The following is a 20,104-nucleotide window of genomic DNA, read 5'->3' as shown; positions in this document are numbered from 1 at the left end:
CACATGCTCAGTTTTCACACATTTTTGCTTGAAGAAAGAAAATGGTTGACAATTCTAGACCTCTGAATATCTATTAAAATTTTGAATGTAGGAAGAATAAAAGATGTGACCTGACAAATGGCAAAAATTTATGAATCAGACCTAAACAGCACATGCAAACATGCAAAAATCCCACTGACTAAGAGTAAGAGGATCTGGTTTTAAAACAGAAAACATCAATTAACCTTAGTCATATAAATGTCTCAGAGAAGTTTATAACATTTTTTCTCCATGGGGTATGTCAGGATTTGTTTCTGTAACGTTTTGTCTTTGCAAGTTGGTTAAAATGTCTTTCTTCTGCTCTCAGGGCTGAATCCATAAAAAGTTATAAAACCATACAGCAATTACATCTTTATAAAAATATTCTTACAAAGCCTACTCCTTATCAGCATCCCTGCGTTGACTCTCTGATTTGTTCGTCAAAGATATGATCCGAAAACATGGTCTTATTATTCTGTGACTCAAGGCTAGCATCTTGCAATAGCTCTTGCATTGTGAGCCTGCTTCTTCCATGGTTTGACTTCACTGACTTAAAAGAATGACATAGATACAGAGATAAAATTCTGTTTATAAAGTGTCTATTAGAAAAAAACATTCAAAAATGGGTTGGTTTGTAAATTTTTGTGTGCAGTTCCAGATAATATAAAACAAAATAAGAATCACTTATCTACCGGTACTTTTGCTTATTTGCTTGTAAACCTTTGGATTAGTAGAGAAACAAATGCTCTTTAATCTTTGATTAATGCAACTGTAGAATTCAGTAAGCTACTGTATCACAGTAAATAAACACAGCACAGAAGGCAGTAAATAAACGAAACTCTGCAAACTGTGTAAAGTCTGGTACACGTCTACAAGAACAATCTGAGAACATGATGATTTCTTGAGAGCTTTGTAGCTGTTAGGATTTATTTTACAGTTACTGGAAGAGTAAACAAAAGGAGACCCACAGAAAGGAATTTCTCTCCTCTGGATTGCAATCCAGAGATTGGTCACAAGGTCTGCGTAGACCCAGGCCAAAGACCTGTAAGACTACAATTTGCCTTTTATTCAATACAGTGTACATTTGTGATGTCAGTGCCTCAGAATAAATTTAAATTTGCTCTTCTATTCCTCAGTGTAGAACACTAGAACTAAGTGTATCAAGACCTTTTGAGAATCCCACATCAGATGAAATTCTGTGCAGTAGATTCATGTTTAAAATGCTTGATTCAAAAGACATGATTTTATTCCACAAACTAGAGACATACATATAGGCCAGTAGTTTTAATTATAATGCCAATTTATAATAAAGGGTTTATGCTGGAATTCAGCTGGAAGTTCAGCTTTTCAAAACATTGTTCCTAGGAAACTCGAGATGATGTAATTTTGATGTATTTCATTTAGATAATTTGGGGGAATATATTCTGACATGTTCCAGACATAGAAATATCCAGCAAGAAGTGCAAATTTATGTATCAGTACAGCTTGGTTTTTGGAGGCAGATGTTCAACAGCCTTCCATTACAGTTTGATTCACTACTGGAAATTCAAAATGTTTGCACTTTCTTTTTTTCTGTGTCTTCTAAGAAAGAGTAAATGAAGTAAAACAATGCATGGTATGGTTACTTTCTCCTATAGAAAGGGCCAAATTGCAGAAAGCTCTCTGCTTATCCCTCTAAGACCTCTCCTTATGTACTACACGTATACATATTCCAAATATATGGGAAACTGAATTACGTACATGAACAGAAACAAAAAAGAGAATGAATTTCTGACTAATTTTGAACCGCTCTTTCAGCATGTGTGGAGTCAGTGCCTGATTAATTTTAAAGCCTCCCTTTTTTAACATTTACTTTTGCGGTATCACCTCAAAATGAAAATGAAGAAATGCATATGCTTTTCAGAGAATAAGGCATTAAATACTATTAGTTGTCAGATTACTTAGTAAGACCATACCTGAAATAAAGTGAATAGCTCTGAGCATTCTGCCATTAAACAAAGAACAAATTACTTATCCTTAGAAAGAATATAAAAACATGGATTACGGGACCCACTGGGAAAACCGGCTGAATAACTGAATATGTGTATTATTTTAAAGAACGGCATTGTGGCTAAAATTAATCTCATTTTTCTTTAAAGGAAAAACACAGCATTTCGTTATGCACTGACAAATTTCCACCTGTTATCAATAATCACTGATATAAATTGTGTTATTTAGATGTTCACTGCCTCCATATGTGGGCACAGTCATTTAGTCAGACATCACTAGGAAACAGCATCCTTAGCATCCATCCATAAACATGGACAGATAACTATATTTACCGTTATTTCTGCTTGGAAAATAGAACTTTAAAAATGAATCTAAAAATGTTCTGAATCACACTAGAGGACCCCTATTAACTCTACAAGAGGATACTCATCTACAAAAAGGAAGATGGAGGGATTGTACAGAGTAATGTGTTGAATTTGAAAAGGAGGGAATCATGGCAGACATTAAGAGAAAAAATAAAAAGTGAAGTCACTTAGGTAAAAGCTTAATTTTCTGTGTGAACTGAATGCATCCTAGTACTAGGAGTGAAAAAGATGTTGCTCCCTTTTCCAATGCACAGTGCTGAACAAAAGAAAGAATCAGACAGTAATCTGAAGGTGTTCTATAAGGAGGAAAACTGAAGTCAATGTTTGGTGACCTCCCGTAGTAAAATTCTGTATCTATGGTGAGAGTTTAAAAGAATGGAAAAGCAGTAAGAAATGATACAAAACTAAGTTTTGTGAATAAATGAATATCACATTGACTTTTGTTCTGGGATGTATTCATGTGGAGAATACATACGAGTCCTAGCTTACTACCATGGCAGGCATGGAGGGCCACAGGGTAGAGAGAGCTTTCACAGGGCAAGTTGTTTGCACCCGGTGCTTGAGATTCAATAACATGATATCAGGTGTAGCTACAGAATTTTTTTTAAACTATCATCTTAGTGGTGTACACATCTCCTCTATAAAACTAAATGATATCAGGTGGTCTGTGACCTCTTAATTTAGAACAACTGCAAATGCTGCTTATCCCTTTGAGAGGGATTTTGTAGTGCGAAGATGGATTAATATAGAACTAAGAAGAGGTTTGATCAAGCAGGTCAGATAACATCTCCCTAAATTGAATTTGCTTTTATTGTTGGGTTGAGTGGCCATTAGAGCATCCCAAATAGATCACAAATACTACTTTAGTATTGAACAGAATTATATTTTTATAATGTTATCAGTAAGGGATATTTGTTATCTGTCTTTTGTGATGGATATCAACACTGAGTGTGACTGTCCCTAAGTGGAATGTTGGTCCATTTCAGGCAATTCATTACTTCCACAAAGTGCTTATATTTAAAATGACAGAGAATAAACTTGACAGTATTATGCTAAATAGGCTTTAAAATTCAGCTTTTCTAGAACACTGTCTATAAATATACGATAAACTGACCTTCTGGTGATCGTGGTCCCCGTGGAAATTGTTTAATTTAAGCTCACATCTAAACTAACTTACAATTTCGTGAAAATATGGTTCTAGTCTGTATATGCAATGAAAATTTAGTTAAACTTTATTTATTTCCATTTTAAATGAAAAGAGAGACCTATACTGAAGCTTACTCATAATCCGATAATGAAGAAGCATCAGATACTATACTTCACCCTCTAAGAACTTAAAGGGTTTATTTTATTTTGTTTCCAGCTCTGTAGGTAACTGATGTAAGGACAGTTGTAAAAAGACAAGACCTTAGGAAAATAGCTTTGATACAACAGTAGGGACATTCTTCACTATGAGAGTGGTGAGGTGCTGGCACAGGCTGCCCAGAGAGGTTGTGGATGCCCCATCCCTAGAGGTGTTCAAGGCCAGTTGGATGGGGCGCTGGGCAGCCTGGTCTAGTATTAATTGTAGAGGTTGGTGGCCCTGCATGTGGCAGGGGGGTTGGAAATTCATGATACTTGAGGTCCCTTCCAAACCTGGCCATTCTGTGACTCTGTGGAGGCAGCTTTGAGCTGTTAACTGCTGTGGGGAGAGTTAGCATGTGATGGCGTAGCTGCCTTCATAGCAGCGTGGACTATGGCTGAGCAATGTCAGGACAGGCCATTGTTCTCCATTTTGGTATCTACTTTTGAAGTCCATGTGCAGTTTTTTCTTCAGTAGGAGCAGTTTACACCATACAGGCATCTAATTCCCTTTCATTCAAAACCACAGGAAGACTCTTCTCCATTTTAATAATTATAGCACACACTTAAACAAGACATGCAGGGGGAGCAGGTGCAGAATCAAAAATAAGGAAATTAATTTAAAATACGAAAATGAGTAATTCTGATAAGCCTTGTGTTCATATACCAGCAGGTGAGAAAGGGAAATAGTTAATGTATAGTTTTCTATGATAAATGGGCTTATTTCATGCTGTTAAAATCAATCTATATTCCTTATTCTGTTCTCAATTTGTAATCCAGTCACAATTCTAGAAATAATAACCTCCCTGGGAATTTAAATCAAAACACTTATTGTTTTTAGGTATTAATTTAAAGCGTTTATCCTAGCATCGTTACCAAAACACAGTGGTTGTAAGCAATGACAGTAGTTTATACTGACTGATGCTTTCGTAGGCATATCTGGATCAAAATAATTTCCCCCTGATATAAACTAGTTTATTGCTTGATGTTGTGTTCTGGTGCCTACATGTTAAACGCAGTAGTCATTTTGCTGATCCATAACCAGTTGGACCTTACAGTGTACATCATTAAACATAATGTAAAGCTAGTTGGTCACTAATAATTTACTTTTTATTTTATTATTATTTTTTAATGGAATTACACAATCTACAGATATCTTATCAATTCCTGGTTCAGGAAAAAGATGTTATAGTCAAGAGACATGGCCAGTGTATTCACAATTGATGGATTTATCCTCAGCAGTAAGATCAGCTCCTGGCCTGAACTTTTTTTGTTCAATAGCTTAGAATTTTCTCTAGTTCTTAGGGACATTGTAAAGATTTTGAATATAGATCAGGATTTGAAGTTCTTGAAACAAATCTCAGTGCGTTCTGAGCATTTGAAGCACAGTTAAGCCTTCCCATGATATTCAAGCTCTAAACAGAACATGGTTAACCTTGATTCTAAATATACATCCTAACTGTATGCATACAGTAAACGCATCTTCTGTGCAGGAGTGACTCACAACGTTTGAAGCTCTAAACACAGCACAGCTGAATCATCTATTTAGTAAAACAGTAAACAAAAATTTCAGAACTTCCACATAGATTTGGAAGGGCTAATTTATGTCTTCATACACATTTCCACATTTTTCTCACTCCTCTTGAAAATGTGGTACATATCAAAGGAAAAACTAATCATCTGATGATGTGCACAGTGGTTTTTTTTTGGATTTGAGGAGGACAGGGATTAGATGGTCTGTGAAAGTCTAACTGGTATGATGGTAACAGTCTGTTGTGATTTCAGAATCAAATTTTTCTATTACTAATTATGAGTTTTGTGTCACTTAAATTATCTTTGCTGCAGTATGGAAATGAAAAGCACCACTAATTTTCTATTTATTTTCTCAGAAACTTTCCATCTTAATTTGGAAGCCTTTAGTTTCCATTTTGTTTCCCCAAAATCATTTCCTTGAACTTTAACCTCTACACCATGACCATATGTCTCCTAAATCTCTGAGTTTATATTATTAAGAATGAATCCCTTGGGGCTGATTCTGAAGAGCTTCCAGCATCTTCTGTTTCCTAATGACACTTGTGGGAATGCCTCAGTAGAAAGGAGATGGAGAAATGGCAAGTCAGAATGAAGGATCTTTTAAAGGGTTGTTTGAGATTCGCTTTTCAATATACAGAATGCTAATAGATCTTATGATGATAGTAGATTCTCAGTCTCAAGATGATAAAACATCTGTAACTTAAAAAGTGTACTCATGATTGTCTTACTCATTAGTGTGAAAACTATGTCTTCTTTTTCTGCTGGCTGTTTCATACCAGACCATAGCTTTCACCTCTTGAACTTTGTAAAAGTGATGAGTTGAAGGAGAGAGCACTCTTCTTCCAAGCCAAGTACTTTCTGGATAACCATATGCTTCTTCCCGTAATAGAAGATTAAATTCTCACTGTGGATTTCTTTAAGACAAGAGTCAATTAGATGTCAAAAGAATCCTTAAATTTCTCTGAGTCAGTTGAAAAGCTTGTAAACAGTGATAAGGTCATGCCTTCATTTCACTGGAGAGCCAAGTAGGAAATTGCACATATCCAATGGTTTTGTCAGATTCAAAGAACCAAAAGAACCACCATTAAGCAACTCAGCTACATCACAGTACTTTACTTCTGTAATTACAAATAATAAACTAGAAATTTCATCCTTTGGTTTTTCCAACGAGCGCTACAGATTTCCTACTTCCTGATTTAATACAAGGGTCATTCAGTGCATTACAAAATGACGGTAGAATGAGAAGCAATTTTACATTCAGATTATTGCTATCTTACAACGAGAGGCATTTTTTTGTATAAAGTTTTTTACTAAAACTATTAAACATATATATTGACAAGTTGTAGAGCTTTCAGAATGCAACTGAAAACCCTATGTACACTGTAGAACACTGACTCTCACTAGAATTTTTGGGTTATACATGAAAGTGTATATTGTTTTTAAACATATTTCACTTTTCTTTGTGTAAGAACTTCAATTAATCTTGTTTGTTCCCAGATGCAAAAAAAAAAAAAAAAAAGAACAAAAACAATGAAAAAACCACCACCAACCAGAAAACACATCTGAAATGTTTTTCAAATCAGAGGATTCTATTAATTACTTTCATCTAATTTTACAATATTTAAGTAATAATATATAGATGTTATATATGTTTCTTAGTCTTATGACTTCGTAGTCAGTTTTTGCTTCGCTGCATGACCTTTACTTTCTGTACATGTACTTTTCTTTTAGCCTCTTTAAAATTAGTTTTAGTGTAGCAGATTTCACACATTATTTATTTTATTTGGAAGTTGTTTGAGAAATGCATATCTCCTTCCACATTTGAAATTCCTAAAACAAACAAACAAAAAGCCACAACAAAAACAAACAAAAAAACCCAACCCACACTGGTTTCTACAGTGCTCATAGTAAATAGTAAATGTTCTGAAATCACTCTGAGTTCTGAGAGCTGATGGGGTTACCCCCACTCAACACTGTTAGGATGTATGCCTTCAGGTGGTGTTACTCCTTGCAACTATATTTAACTCAAGAGAGTTATTTTGATACTTGCCATCCTGGGTGAGCATTTTCTGATGTGTATCCTAGAAAATACCAGGATGCTCAGAAGTGACTGGTAGTCTGAGTACAGGGGGCAGGGAGAGGAAGGAGAGAGATGCAGTTTGTTAATTTCTTAAAGGAACTTTAAACAGTGCATCCCCATAAGCCAAATGTTTGGTTCTGTGTGGAAATCAGACAGACATAAAAAAGATATAGTAGAGAGGTTGAGATCATGTTCACTTGGATAAGTTTTAACTTGTTTTTGTTTCTCATAATCAGGACTAATGAAGCCATCTCATGCAAAAAATAAATAAAAATCTTTTTTATACACTAGAATGTATTTTATCTCTCTCTTTTTTTCTGTGTTTCTGTGTCTCAGCACTAAATGCATAATTCATAAGCCTGGGGTTAATTATTAGAGACCTTCAATCAGCTTGCCCAGCAGCACACTGGGTACCCAATAAGACTTTTAAGAGTAAAGTGTAAAATACCTGGCACTATGTGCATTGTCAGACAAAAACCTTTAATAGTCAAAGAGTGACAGGATTTCTACAACAGCAGAACTACGTCTGCTGTTTCAGTACAAGTCATGTCTCAAAAAGTCCCATGGAAACACGACAACAAAAAAAAATGTTGCTGACAATATTCACTGTGAAATTACATTGAGAAGCAATAAATTATCAGGACTGTATTGTAGACCAATTTTAGAATTGCTAATCAAAGCCAATAATTTTTCTATTTATTGTGAGAATTGGTAATGGTTAGATCTAATGAAGACTGTTGATAGACACTCACTGTCCTAATTTCCTGCTTCATCAGAGCGTGTAACTGAAGTGAAGACTGACATCTTCGTCACCAGCTTTGGGCCTGTTTCAGACCATGATATGGTAAGTGATGGCCTATATTTCTAGAGCATTCATTTTCTCTTGTCTTTTTAATTTGAAGGATGGAGGATGTAAGCAATAACTTATTTACTACTGTTTTTTTTTTTTTTGAGCACTTGATTCCAAAATGCTGTCAGCATTTATGTGCAGTGATTCCTGTTAGCTGTGACTGCATTTAAGTGCCCTGAAATTAGCATCCTCGATGACTTTAATAATGTATTTTAACAGACCTTATATTTGCTACCTAATATATTATGAAATGCATTAAGGTTTGGATCAGTACTCTTCTGAGAATGATTGCTCAGGTCCTTGCTGGCACATCACTGATCCAATTTGCTGAGAAAGATCATAATCTTAAAATGCAATTAACACTTGTGCTTACAATGTGACATCCATACACTCTAACCTGTATTTTTATATTAAAAGCTACTGATCAATGGGAAGTGAGTTTCTTCAAACTTGGCTGCTGAAAGAGAAGAGAAGATTAATGAGAGAATTAGTGTCACTTCTTTATGGCGTGAATATGAAAATCAAATTGCCAGATAACTGCAGGGGATTCAGAAGTTCAGAAAACTGAATGAAGATGTTGCGATCCCTGGTCTTAAGAGATAAAAAAAAATGTGTAAATATATGGATAAAGTACTTTAAATTAAGCATATAAATGAGATCTTCATTGCTATTGACAGGGAAAGCCTGGCTTGCAATTACTAGTATCTGTTGGATCCTGTATAAAGATGAATGCTGAAAACATCCTCATTAATTTAAATGGGGGGGGGAAAGAAAGAAAATTCAGTCTTGTTACTGCCTGCATTTAACTAGAAGCATTCACAGAAGAAAGAAAAAATAAGAACACGTGGGAAAAATATCATAGGAAGTTCAGTTTATCTCTTCAAAATTGTCATTTGTTTAATCAAAACTGAAAATGTAGATGGGCCTTAAACACCAGAACTACAGAGCAAGTAACTATTCTAAACTACTTTATTTTCATAAAAGAGCTTTATGCAAAGCCACCATTTTCCTGACTGCTTGGATGACACTATTTATAAAACTACAATCAAAACGGTATTTCCAACTCACACCATCACATTTACATGAGAAAGAAAAGCTTGGACTATTTCCAGCTTCTGCTAGGAAGTCCTGAAATCAAAGGGCAATCCAGGGAAACAGTCACACTGATGACTTGTCTCCTCAGTTCATGTATGGAGTGCTGTGTCTAAGTACTATACCATGAAGAAGAATTCAGAAAAATTCAATAAATTACTCCTGCACTTTTTTTTAAAATGTTTTGAAATACAATTCCTAGATATTAGTCTAAATTATACATTAAAATGTGAGGTTTTTTGTTTTTTTTTAATTAAGAATTGCTTCTGACACCTAAACTTCCTGCTCTGGTGATTGAATGAGCAATTTTTGCTTTTCCAGTTCTGTCTGGAAATAGATAACCAACCATGAAACTAAATGAAAACTTCAGACACAGTCATGGGTCTAATACACACTTAATTTTTAGCGCTGAATTAAAATTGCAGCAGCTGTAGCTTGTGAAGGCAGTTGCTGGATTTTTTTAGAGATCTGTCTTTTTGGGAGGTAGATAGTTAAAAATTCCTGAAAATTAAACTCCTTTGAAGTATTAGAGTGGACACAGATGCTTGGAGGAGGTGAGAATAAAAAGAGTACTAGATACATGCTGGTGAAAACACAAGGTAACACTTGTTAGAGTTACCTGACCAACGTACTGTATGATCTGTTGAGTCAGATTTACTAGGAAATTCAATTAATGAGCAGCAAGTTAATAAACAGGCACCGATGCTTTCCTACTCACAGACATAAATTTAGAGCAACCAGTGATCCTTCTATATTATTTGGGAATAGTGTGTCTGGACTTCATTGTGTACTTACAGTTGATAGTTTCAGATGTTTTCATTATTGAGTAGAAGGTAAAGCTAATTTGATGTTCCTGGGAAAACTAATATTTGCATAGGATTTGGGTTTCTGGGATAAAATATTGAAGTCAAAAATAATCTACTTTCAAAATTACAAATAAGTATACTTGGAAAAAAATAAATTGACCTCAGTATAGCTGCATGATTATAGCATAAGCAATCACTGCCAAAAAGCAGACAGGCAGGTGTTCACAGATTTTGAAAAGCAAGAGACCACAGAAAGGGATTTAGTGTAATACTCCTACTCACCTCGCATAGAAAGTAATGTGTGTACAGCCTACTTATGCTAACTCTTCTGCTTAAGGAAATGTGTGAAAATGAGAGAAAAACATAGAGGGAAAGATCAAATGAAGAGCTTATCCGAATATAAATTCATGTTAATTCCATGCACATTTAATGCAAAGCCTTCTGTGCATGCTACAAGTTGACTGTCGACACTATCTTTTGAGAGCTACCCCAAATTTGCTCCAGTGAGCAGAATGACAGCGTTGACTGGGTTATGGGATCTGGTCACAGGAGGGTCTCACAGGCATCTGTACTGGCATGCCAAGGGGACGGTGCACTGCTGTCTGAGCCTAGACTGATGGCTTGAGGCTGGGAATGAGCTATTCCAGCTGACGCCATATGTTATAAAACTACAGCCACAGTGAGACACCAGCATACCTAGACCATCTGTTTGCAGGAATCCAGTGAGGCAGTTATATAGATAGTAGGTTGATATATCAGGCAGAACATGGTGTTCCTACCCACTCTCAAGACACTCTTTTAAGAACAGCATAGACATAACCTGTTATTCTATAAAAAGAATGCCTTCTCTCCATCTTAAACCTGTGAATAAAGTTAAACAGGAGAAAAACACCTTTGGAAATAAAAACATCTAATCTTGGAAGTACCTCACAGATCTTGAGGCACGATCTTTCAGATGGTGGATTGAACTAATAAGCAGATAACTGCTTATTCTCACATGTCATTTTTTTAAAATTTATATATGTATATATATTGTCTGGAATAAGAAGCATTTACAGTAATTTTGTTCATTAAAAAAAAAAACAAACACAAAAATAAGCCAACAACACAGTTTTCCCAGTAAGCCTTCATTCCCACTGCTTCTCTACTGTATGCTTTTTGGGAAAGAATTTCTGCCTTTGTACCTTCCTATATATCACCTAGTACAATACAGACCATGTTGTGGTCTACCATGTACATAAACAATTTCCAGGGAGAGAGAACAGATGAGTGGCTTAGAGAATGTGTAAAGTACTAAAGATTTCCTGCCTGAATCTCTCATTTAGGACAAAGTACTGTAAATATTCAGTACTACACAATTCATTGGCAAAGTGCAAATAGGAATCTTCTTTCTTTACTTGCATGCTAAGGATAGAAGACTCTCCTCTGTGGAAAATTTATACTGAATTTTATCTTGCTCACCCACTTGCACATGAAACAGTGCTATAGAACACAGTTTCTTCTGATGGCACTCTATGGTGGAAGAAAGCTATAATCAGAGTAAGAGTTATCTGATGACTTGATCTTAAAGATCAGCTGTCGGTCGGGATTCATTTGAGGAGAATTATTGTACATGTTGAAGCAGGTAGTGAAAGCTAAGGGGGTAAGACAGCTCAGCCAAAATGGTTTATGGCGCAGCAGCCTGGGATAGAGAATGATGCAGTTTATGCCAGGCAAGATCTGTCAGCTCCTTTTTAACTGAATCTTGTTTTCTGCTGTCAGATTCCTTTACCAAACCTTCCAGACTCTTTGTTCTTTCAACATCAGAATACTATGCTCACATAAAGGGAATACCCATACTCACTTCTCTAAACCTGCACCACCTCCCACCTTTTGCAGTTGCAAGAGAAAATGAGTGGCTTAAATGGCACACTGAAGTGGGATCCCCATCTGGGCACGTCTTTTACTCTTCCCATGCATGTAAGAAGAAATCCTTGGAGCTAAGGAAATACAGTATTTTACTGCCTTTTATACCTCCTCTATTTTCTACTCTTCTACACATGTGGGACAATATCTTGCACAGGATTCAACCTGAGGCTCTGATCCAGCAGGGTTTTGAAGGAAGATGTGGCTAAAAGTGCACAACTGCTGTCACTGGAGCTGAACAAATCCAGCCTCCAGCAGCACACTGAGCATGTGATTAAGAAAGTGAAAATGCTATTATCTTTGCAATTAAATATGCAACAACATGATTCACAGGTCTCAGATGAAAACAACAACAACAACAAAGATCATCCCCTGGAACTACCTTTTATTGTCCATAATAAACTTATTTAGGTGTTTTGAGCCCTGAAAACAGGAAAAAAATGCCACAAGACTATCACCATAGATACTTGCTGATAGTTGCATAAGTAATACACAGCTCACAGTTGCTTATGTTGTACAATGCTGCCATTTTTTTCAATAAAAACCAGAAGTCTAAAGGAGACTGCAAGAGAAAGATTTTAAATGTTCACTCCGCAATGTTTCTCTTTACTAATATATTCCTTGGGGAAGCTCTTTTACTTGTAGCACTGTGTGCCAGAAACATTTGCCTTCAGGATTTGCCATCAATCATTGGCAGGAGATCTCAGAAAAGGTTCCATTTCTCGGCCAAAAGATTATCATTCAGGGTAATTTGAACAGTGTTTGGATGGCTGCTTTTGACATTTATCACAAAATCATAATCAAGAATGATGGAAGGGCCAGGGTAATCCCATATAGCACTTCACTTTGGGATTGGTATTTCCCCATGTAAATATTACAGTATACTGCATCCACAAGACTTTTCCATATTTTCTCCCATCCAGTGTGAAACTATTCTGTGTTTTATTTAGAAAGCACCAACATATGTTTTCTAACTTCACCCTCTGCCTCTTAATTCCTAAAAAAAGGAAATTTGTATGAAGTCAGTCTTCAATTTCATAATGAATTTTGGTTATTTTGATTCTCCCTGTATACACTGAACTCAGCCAATACATCTCTTCCCCATTGCCCCACAGTATAACTCTTGGTCCAAAGTTGTCCTCATCTTGTTCTCTCTCTAGTGCAATAATTTAGACTCTGAGCCATTTCACGTACCATAAACCAGACCACATAATTTTAGTGAGCCGTGAACTTTTCATAAGTTGACTGCATGTTCAAGCTAAAGAGGCACCTAGAACAAAAGGCTCTGATAAGATCCTGTCTCACCAGCCTTGTTTTATTCAAAGAGACAAATTCTTCCTGTGCTATGCACAATGGTTCAGTGTCTGCAGGTTCAAATTACAGTTCCACGAAAGGTAAAAGTAAAAGGAGAAAGGGGCAGATTATGTTATTTCCTATATCTTATATCTTCAATTCTTTCTAACTTTTCATATGCCATTCTTCCTAACATTTACTCTGTTCAGTACAGTAATGATGTTGTAGCTGCTAAATAACCAGCTTCAGATACATTGTAAGTAATTTAGAGAATAAATGTTCTGATAATTACTAATTTCATTAATAGTCTTGCTTTAAGGGAACAGTAAAATTATAATTTTCAAATTCCTGTGTTGCAACACATGGCAGTATTACCTTTTCTCTTCTGAATTGGTTTAGGAATACACTATAGATGTATTTTTCCGCCAAAGCTGGAAAGATGAGAGATTAAAATTCAAAGGACCTATGACTGTTCTCCGGTTAAACAATTTAATGGCCAGCAAAATTTGGACACCTGATACCTTTTTCCACAATGGAAAGAAGTCAGTGGCTCATAATATGACGATGCCAAATAAATTATTGCGAATTACAGAGGATGGGACACTGCTGTACACAATGAGGTGAGCCCTGAAATATTTTATCTTTCATTTAGTTTGACAATTTAAGTAGGTAAAGTTATTTTCCAAACAGGAAGCAGGTTCCTTTTTGGGGATTATTTGATTCTTGTTTAATAATCTTTTCCATGACATGTCCAGGAACGATGGACAAAAAGGCAGTTGCAAGTGTTTTGTTTTCCTTCCGCTGTGCTACCTTTACACATGCTGCACATTTCTTAATACCTGATTTTGAGAAGGTAGAAGGCCAAGAGAGTCAAGAAACAATCAGTTTGCAGAGCACCTTAATTTTGAGATGCTTTCAAGGATTCCACCAGCAAACTAGAATTACGGAATAGTTAGGTTCAAAGGTACCTTAGACATCACTTAATTCCACATCATGCTCCGGGACATCTTCCTCAAAACAAAGTTGTCCAAAGCCCCATCTGATGTCACCTTGAACACACTGTAATTTTTTGTGCTTTTTGGGAATCTGAGAATCTAAAAATTTATTATTCCATTTGTAAAAAAAAGAACATTTCACTAAAGCATTTGAAATGTTTGTGGGTTTGTTTTGCTTTGTTTTGTTTATTGTTTGCTTGGTTTTGCTTGTGGTTTTTTTTTTTTTTTGTTCTGGAATCATTCTTATTGTTAATACATTATTCTTTTTATGACAATAATAACTTGAGCTAATCAGTTGTAAGCAGAGGTCGTTATTTCAAAACAATGATGATGCACAGTGGTGGAAATGTTCTGAATTGAAAAGAACCATGAACTGAGCAATGAAAGAAATAACACGTTGTCTCTACATAGCTATATTTATGTGACGCTTTTGTCTGGAAGTCAAGATGGGTAGTTCACTAAGTAGGTGAACAGTGAGCTTTCTTCTAACAATTCTAAAAATATTTTTAAAAGAGTACAAGTATTTGGAGAAAATACAGTCTCCAGACATTTGAGAGCTTACCAAATATGTTCACTTTGTTCTGAAACATCCTTCAAGACTGTCAAGGCTAGGGTACAATCTGGTTGATTGGTACTTATACAAGTCTAGGTCAGTTTTTCTTTTCTGGCAAAATGCTTGTTCAGGAATTAATTCCCAAGAACACTACCTTGGTAGCACACTGTTCACATCTCTTTTTTGACCATAACAATTTCTATTTCCTCATATTTGTAAGTGTCTTAATGCAATCTTTTGCCTGGCATTCAAGTATTGCAGTCCATTCCTTGCTGACTTGTGTGTGATATGTGATAGTTTGAGGAAATGTTTTTAGTTTATTTAATTTCTCATACTAAGCAACATGTTGCTAGTAGCAACAAAATGATTTCAACAAATGTTTCAACACCCGAAACTAGACAATTTTGTGATGGCAGCATGGAAACAATTTTGGTTTCTGAGATTTTACTCCTTATACCAAGTTAAAAGTATAAGCCTGTCTCTGCTGTACAATGAGACATGGTAAAGAGCAGTCAGATTCACTGCTGTGTTTACAAAGGTCTATCTGCATTCTGAGACAGGCCATTCAGGTCCTGCTCAAGCTGCTTATTAATCAGATAACAGATGATAGACTATTTTATGCGTCTTAATAGAAGTCTATTTACTATTTCTATGAAAGTAGAATAAATATGTCTTTTTGCTCATTGATCCGTTATAGATTGACTGTGAGAGCAGAATGTCCAATGCATTTAGAAGACTTTCCTATGGATGTGCATGCTTGCCCCTTGAAATTTGGAAGCTGTAAGTTTATTTTTAAATTGAGATTTCTCCATTCTGAGGCCACTCTATAGGCATACTGCACAACTGAATAAACGTCAACGTTTTAATTTTGGGTACTTTTTAACTTTTAACAGTAGTCTCATTCTTACATATGTTTGTATTTAATAAAATGAATAATTCATAATATAGTGAATAAGACATAGAAGTGCCTTAAACACGTTCCAGCGTCATGCCTGGACATTCACAAAGGAGAAAAATGGTATCATCCTTAACTTCTAGGGAAGTAGCTTGTCACACACAAGATGTCGTTAATATTAGGGTTACTTTTTTATTGTTTTTTTAAAGTCACAAAGTCAGTTTTAAAGATAAGTAATACAGACGGTGAATAACTCAACTGGCATAGGTAAAAATAATTTTCCTACCATGATTTTGTATGTTTAGAACAAAATTTCATCTAAGATTACAATACCATTCATATTTCAATCATGCAACATTTCTCAAAGTGGAAAATGTCACAAAATGCCAAAGAGAGATTGCAATTTGCAACAGATTTAACCTTACATTAGAGAATGCACTAAACAAAACGTAATATAACTGAAACCAGAGTAATAGCTGACAGCACTTCAGATAACTTGAGAATTTCTCCCCCAAAACTGAATTTGAGTAGCAGCCCACATGACGCTGATGGTTAAAAGTTTACTAAACTTGTTATTACCAGAAATTAAATAAGGGGTCTGCTCTGAAAGTAATGCCTCCTCTTTTACTTCATTCGCCTGAAATGTCAGAGATAGATGTTGGTGAGATGGCAGCAGAGGTTGAACCTTCCTACAAACCTTCCATTCCATTTTGTTGCCATGTGACAGATGGCAGCACAGGGGCAGTCTGACAAAATGGCATCTGACATGGAAGCATGTATGAAGCAAAGTTGTGTCAGTGAATTCCTCCATGAAGAATAAATGGCACCCATCAACGTTCACTGACACTTGCTGAATGTTGTTGGAGACCAAACAGTGATGTGAGCACAGTGAGGCAGCATGTCAGCAGTGGCAACAGTGTCAGTGGGTCACTTGCACAGATGCAGGTCTTTATGAGCAGAGCAAGTAGGCTTTTGTTCATCACTGGCATAAATGGATAGCTAATGGTAGCAACTACATTGAAAAATATTGCTTTACAGTTGAGAATTTGCTCTATCAAATAGTGTTATTGTAGTCACAGCATCACAGAATCACAGAATTGTAGGGGTTGGAAGGGACCTCCAGAGATCATCGAGTCCAACCCCCCTGCCAAAGCAGGTTAAGCTTTGTATCTGTTGTAGTTTCCATGGAAATAAAAAGGAGGCATTATTTTTGAAGTGACCTACTTCCAACCCCTGCTTAAATTCTGAAAGGAAAGGGAAAAAAAAAGTGAAGATCTGCTTTATTTCACTCAGTTCAACACAAACTAGGAAGATAAAATGTGTGGAAAATACAATATTGTACAAATTGTTTTCTCAGTGGCAATTTTTTTCTAGTAGAAATGGGTCGTTTCACTGATAATGGGTACTTAGTGACTTGATCTATTTTAGAAGCCAACAAACAAAACACCCAATTCATTCTTCACATGGTCCCAGACAGGATGATGATTTACTTTAGACTGGCTACCTCTATGCTTACTATGAGAAAGCACTGGTGTTTTCTCTTTAAAGAGCTACTAGCCTCCTAGATACAATTTACAGAATAGAAGCTTATACAAACTTGAAGTATAACTGACAGGAATAGCTTAGTACTTGAGTGTCAACCTTTCTTACAGCAATTCCAATAAACCTTTTGAAGTTTCCTGTAAATCAGAAAGGGGAAAAGAAGTCGTAGTCTGAATTATATATAGATAGATGCAATGGATCTTTGATCAATAACAGCGTATCTGTGCATTTGGGATCACCTGGGATCCCACTTATACTAGAAGCAGTCACGGGACTGAATTTCTTTTGAAATGCAGATTGAATGTATGCTGGATCTGGAAGACAGAAAGATGGATAAGCATGCATAAAACCTTCTGATAGAAAGCTAAACCATCAACAGTTTTTGAACAAATGTGAACTAGCAGACTGAATTTTTACATACTTGATGTCTGTCAGCATATCTGTGTATCATTTAGCCACAGCCTCTAACATCAGACACTAAAGTGCGAACAATAGTTTCCATTCTTTTCCTATACTCAGCTATTTTTGGCTCAGTGTGTCCCAGATTAGAGTACTCTTGGCTCAATGAGTGCGTGGTTTTCCAGATTAGTAGGGATCTTGCCTTGATTAAATGATGAAGAGATAAAGAAATTATGCAAAGGATAGATAATACGGATGCAAATACAGTTCTGGAATCACAAGGTGAAAACAGGACAGCAAAAATATGTGCTTGTAGTTCTGAATATCATTTGTATCTAAATTTGTTTCCATTTTATTCTACAATACATTTTTATTATCATAATATATATTATTTCCCTTAAATTAACTAAAGGATACTCTAAACTAAAACTAAAGGACAATCAGTGAGTGTTATTTCTAATTGAAATATCACTTAATTACCCTAAATTCATAGATGATAATTAGTATTCCAGTCTCAGAGTGTGGGTTATTTTATTGCACAAACTATTTGCAGTATTTTTTCCTTTTTGAACACAAACTGGCTATTATCATGCCAGCTGTCCCAAACGGGAGCTAACAAAGCAAGTGCTTCCAAATGCTGGGAAGTGTTGTGAGGCAAGATCAAAGCATTTTCAGGGAAACTGTATCCTCCTAATAATTTTAAAGGAGCTTATAATGCGGGGTAGTGTGTTCTGCAGCATGCTTGTACTGCAAACACTGCAGAAGAATCCACTATCCAAAACAGAACCTTAAATCTGGACCTCCCCCATCCATCTCATTAGATTATATAGCATAATTACCAGATTATAAAGTATTTCTGTCTCAATATTTGGTTATTCATAAATAGAAGTCTCTCTCACTGGACAAGTGGCTAGACTTGGACAAGTTATGGAAACAGGTCTCATAGCTGTACATATGAAAAGAGAATAAATTTACTCTTACAAATAGAATATATTTTATCTTAAACTTAATTGCTGCTTTTTCAGTGAGAGCCACCTTCCAATACATTTGGGAGATTCCCTTCAGACAACTAAAGTAATTCATGAAATTAATCTTAATGGACTGAAGAATTTACTGAAAAAGACCTTTAATTGTAATGAAAGCCACTTTTTATGTGCAAATTGCAATACTAGACTTAGTAGCTCCCCAAGGTAGTGTTTGCTCAGCCCAGCAGCATTTGTTTTGAATTAAATTGGATAAGAGTTTTTCCATGTCCTCCACTGTTACCCATCTCTTGTTGGAACTGGATTCAGAGAAGCCTAATAGTGAAGGAGTGCCACATCTCCCATGGACTCTGCCTGTACTGTAGAGGCCAGTAAATGCTTGACCCAGCTCCAAGGCTAAAATGATTTGCCAAAATAGCAGCTTAAGCTAGAGGTTATTCCAATGTAAATTCAATGTGACAAATGCTAAAGAGGCTTCTGGAACAACAAAAAGCCATATGTTAGCATAACAAAATCAGAAAGGCAGCTGCTGTCCTCAACTCTTTCCACAAAAATCTGATTGTTCTCAATTCTTCCCACAAAAATCTGATTGTCAGTATAAAACGAAGGCATCTCTGCAAAGCAATAATGAAAGGAACAAAAGAATATGCTGCTACTTATGCAATATGTCAACTGGATCCTGAAGATAGGAGGGGGAACACACCATCCGTGGTGAAAATGGTGAAGCGAACATGGCTGGATGGCAGCCACTGGGCAGGATAGGGCCCATTTCCAGCCCTGGTGAGTGTGCTGCCTTCCCTTTGAGTTCTCACTCAGTGGTCCTCAGCAGTTCAAGAAATCAGCCGCCTCTCACAGACTTCATGTGTGCTCCAGAACAAGTAAAATGTTTCTAAGCTGATTCAGTCCCCTTTTCTTTATTTGGCTAAAATAGCAGATAAACCCTTGTAATTACTGTGGCCATTATTTTTAAGGTCAGAATAATAAATAAGTACATTTGCATTTACAGTTGCTTCCAAAAGAACTATGCATATGTTACAGTGCTTGGGGAATATGAAGTCTGAGGGCAAAAGCAACCTTGCACTTCAATAATGCAGGATCAAATGCCATGCAATTAATTTACCAGTATGCTCCATCTAAAACCACCTCTTCAATTACTGTTATCTCTTACACTGATAAGATAAAATTATTAACTCACAAATGAGGTCAAGTGAATCAGATTCCTCCTTTCTCTTTCCTGCTTACCAGGTCTGAAATGTACAGGGAAAATCTCATCTAGGAGGTAGGAGTCAGTCAGTCATTTAAATATACATTTATAGTGGCATTTTAGATGCCCTAAGATGTCCCATCTGGCTTTCAGCTGCCTCTGGTGGGAGCAAGCTTTACGTAGGTTCTAATCACACATTCAGTCCCATACATGTCTTGGATACTCCTAGGTGTCAAGAACGACACTCAGTGCCTCTGTGTA

General features: G+C 36.1%; 1 protein-coding gene across 1 annotated transcript in view; it reads left to right on the top strand.

Annotated features, from left to right (window-relative positions):
- GABRA1 (gamma-aminobutyric acid type A receptor subunit alpha1) overlaps positions 1 to 20,104 on the top strand; it is a 39,337-nt gene that overhangs the window by 6,439 nt on the left and 12,794 nt on the right. Inside the window, exons 4-6 of the mRNA XM_042880687.1 lie at positions 8,103 to 8,170; positions 13,672 to 13,892; positions 15,518 to 15,600. Coding sequence (XP_042736621.1) covers positions 8,103 to 8,170; positions 13,672 to 13,892; positions 15,518 to 15,600 — 372 coding nt within the window. The remainder of the gene's footprint in view (positions 1 to 8,102; positions 8,171 to 13,671; positions 13,893 to 15,517; positions 15,601 to 20,104) is intronic.

This window comes from Lagopus leucura, unplaced genomic scaffold, assembly GCF_019238085.1.
Source record: "Lagopus leucura isolate 7727_CA_CO unplaced genomic scaffold, USGS_WTPT01 Super-Scaffold_100027, whole genome shotgun sequence".
Lineage (NCBI taxonomy): Eukaryota > Metazoa > Chordata > Aves > Galliformes > Phasianidae > Lagopus > Lagopus leucura.
Note: the sequence above shows the minus strand (reverse complement) of the source record. Positions and strands in the feature narration are given on the sequence as shown.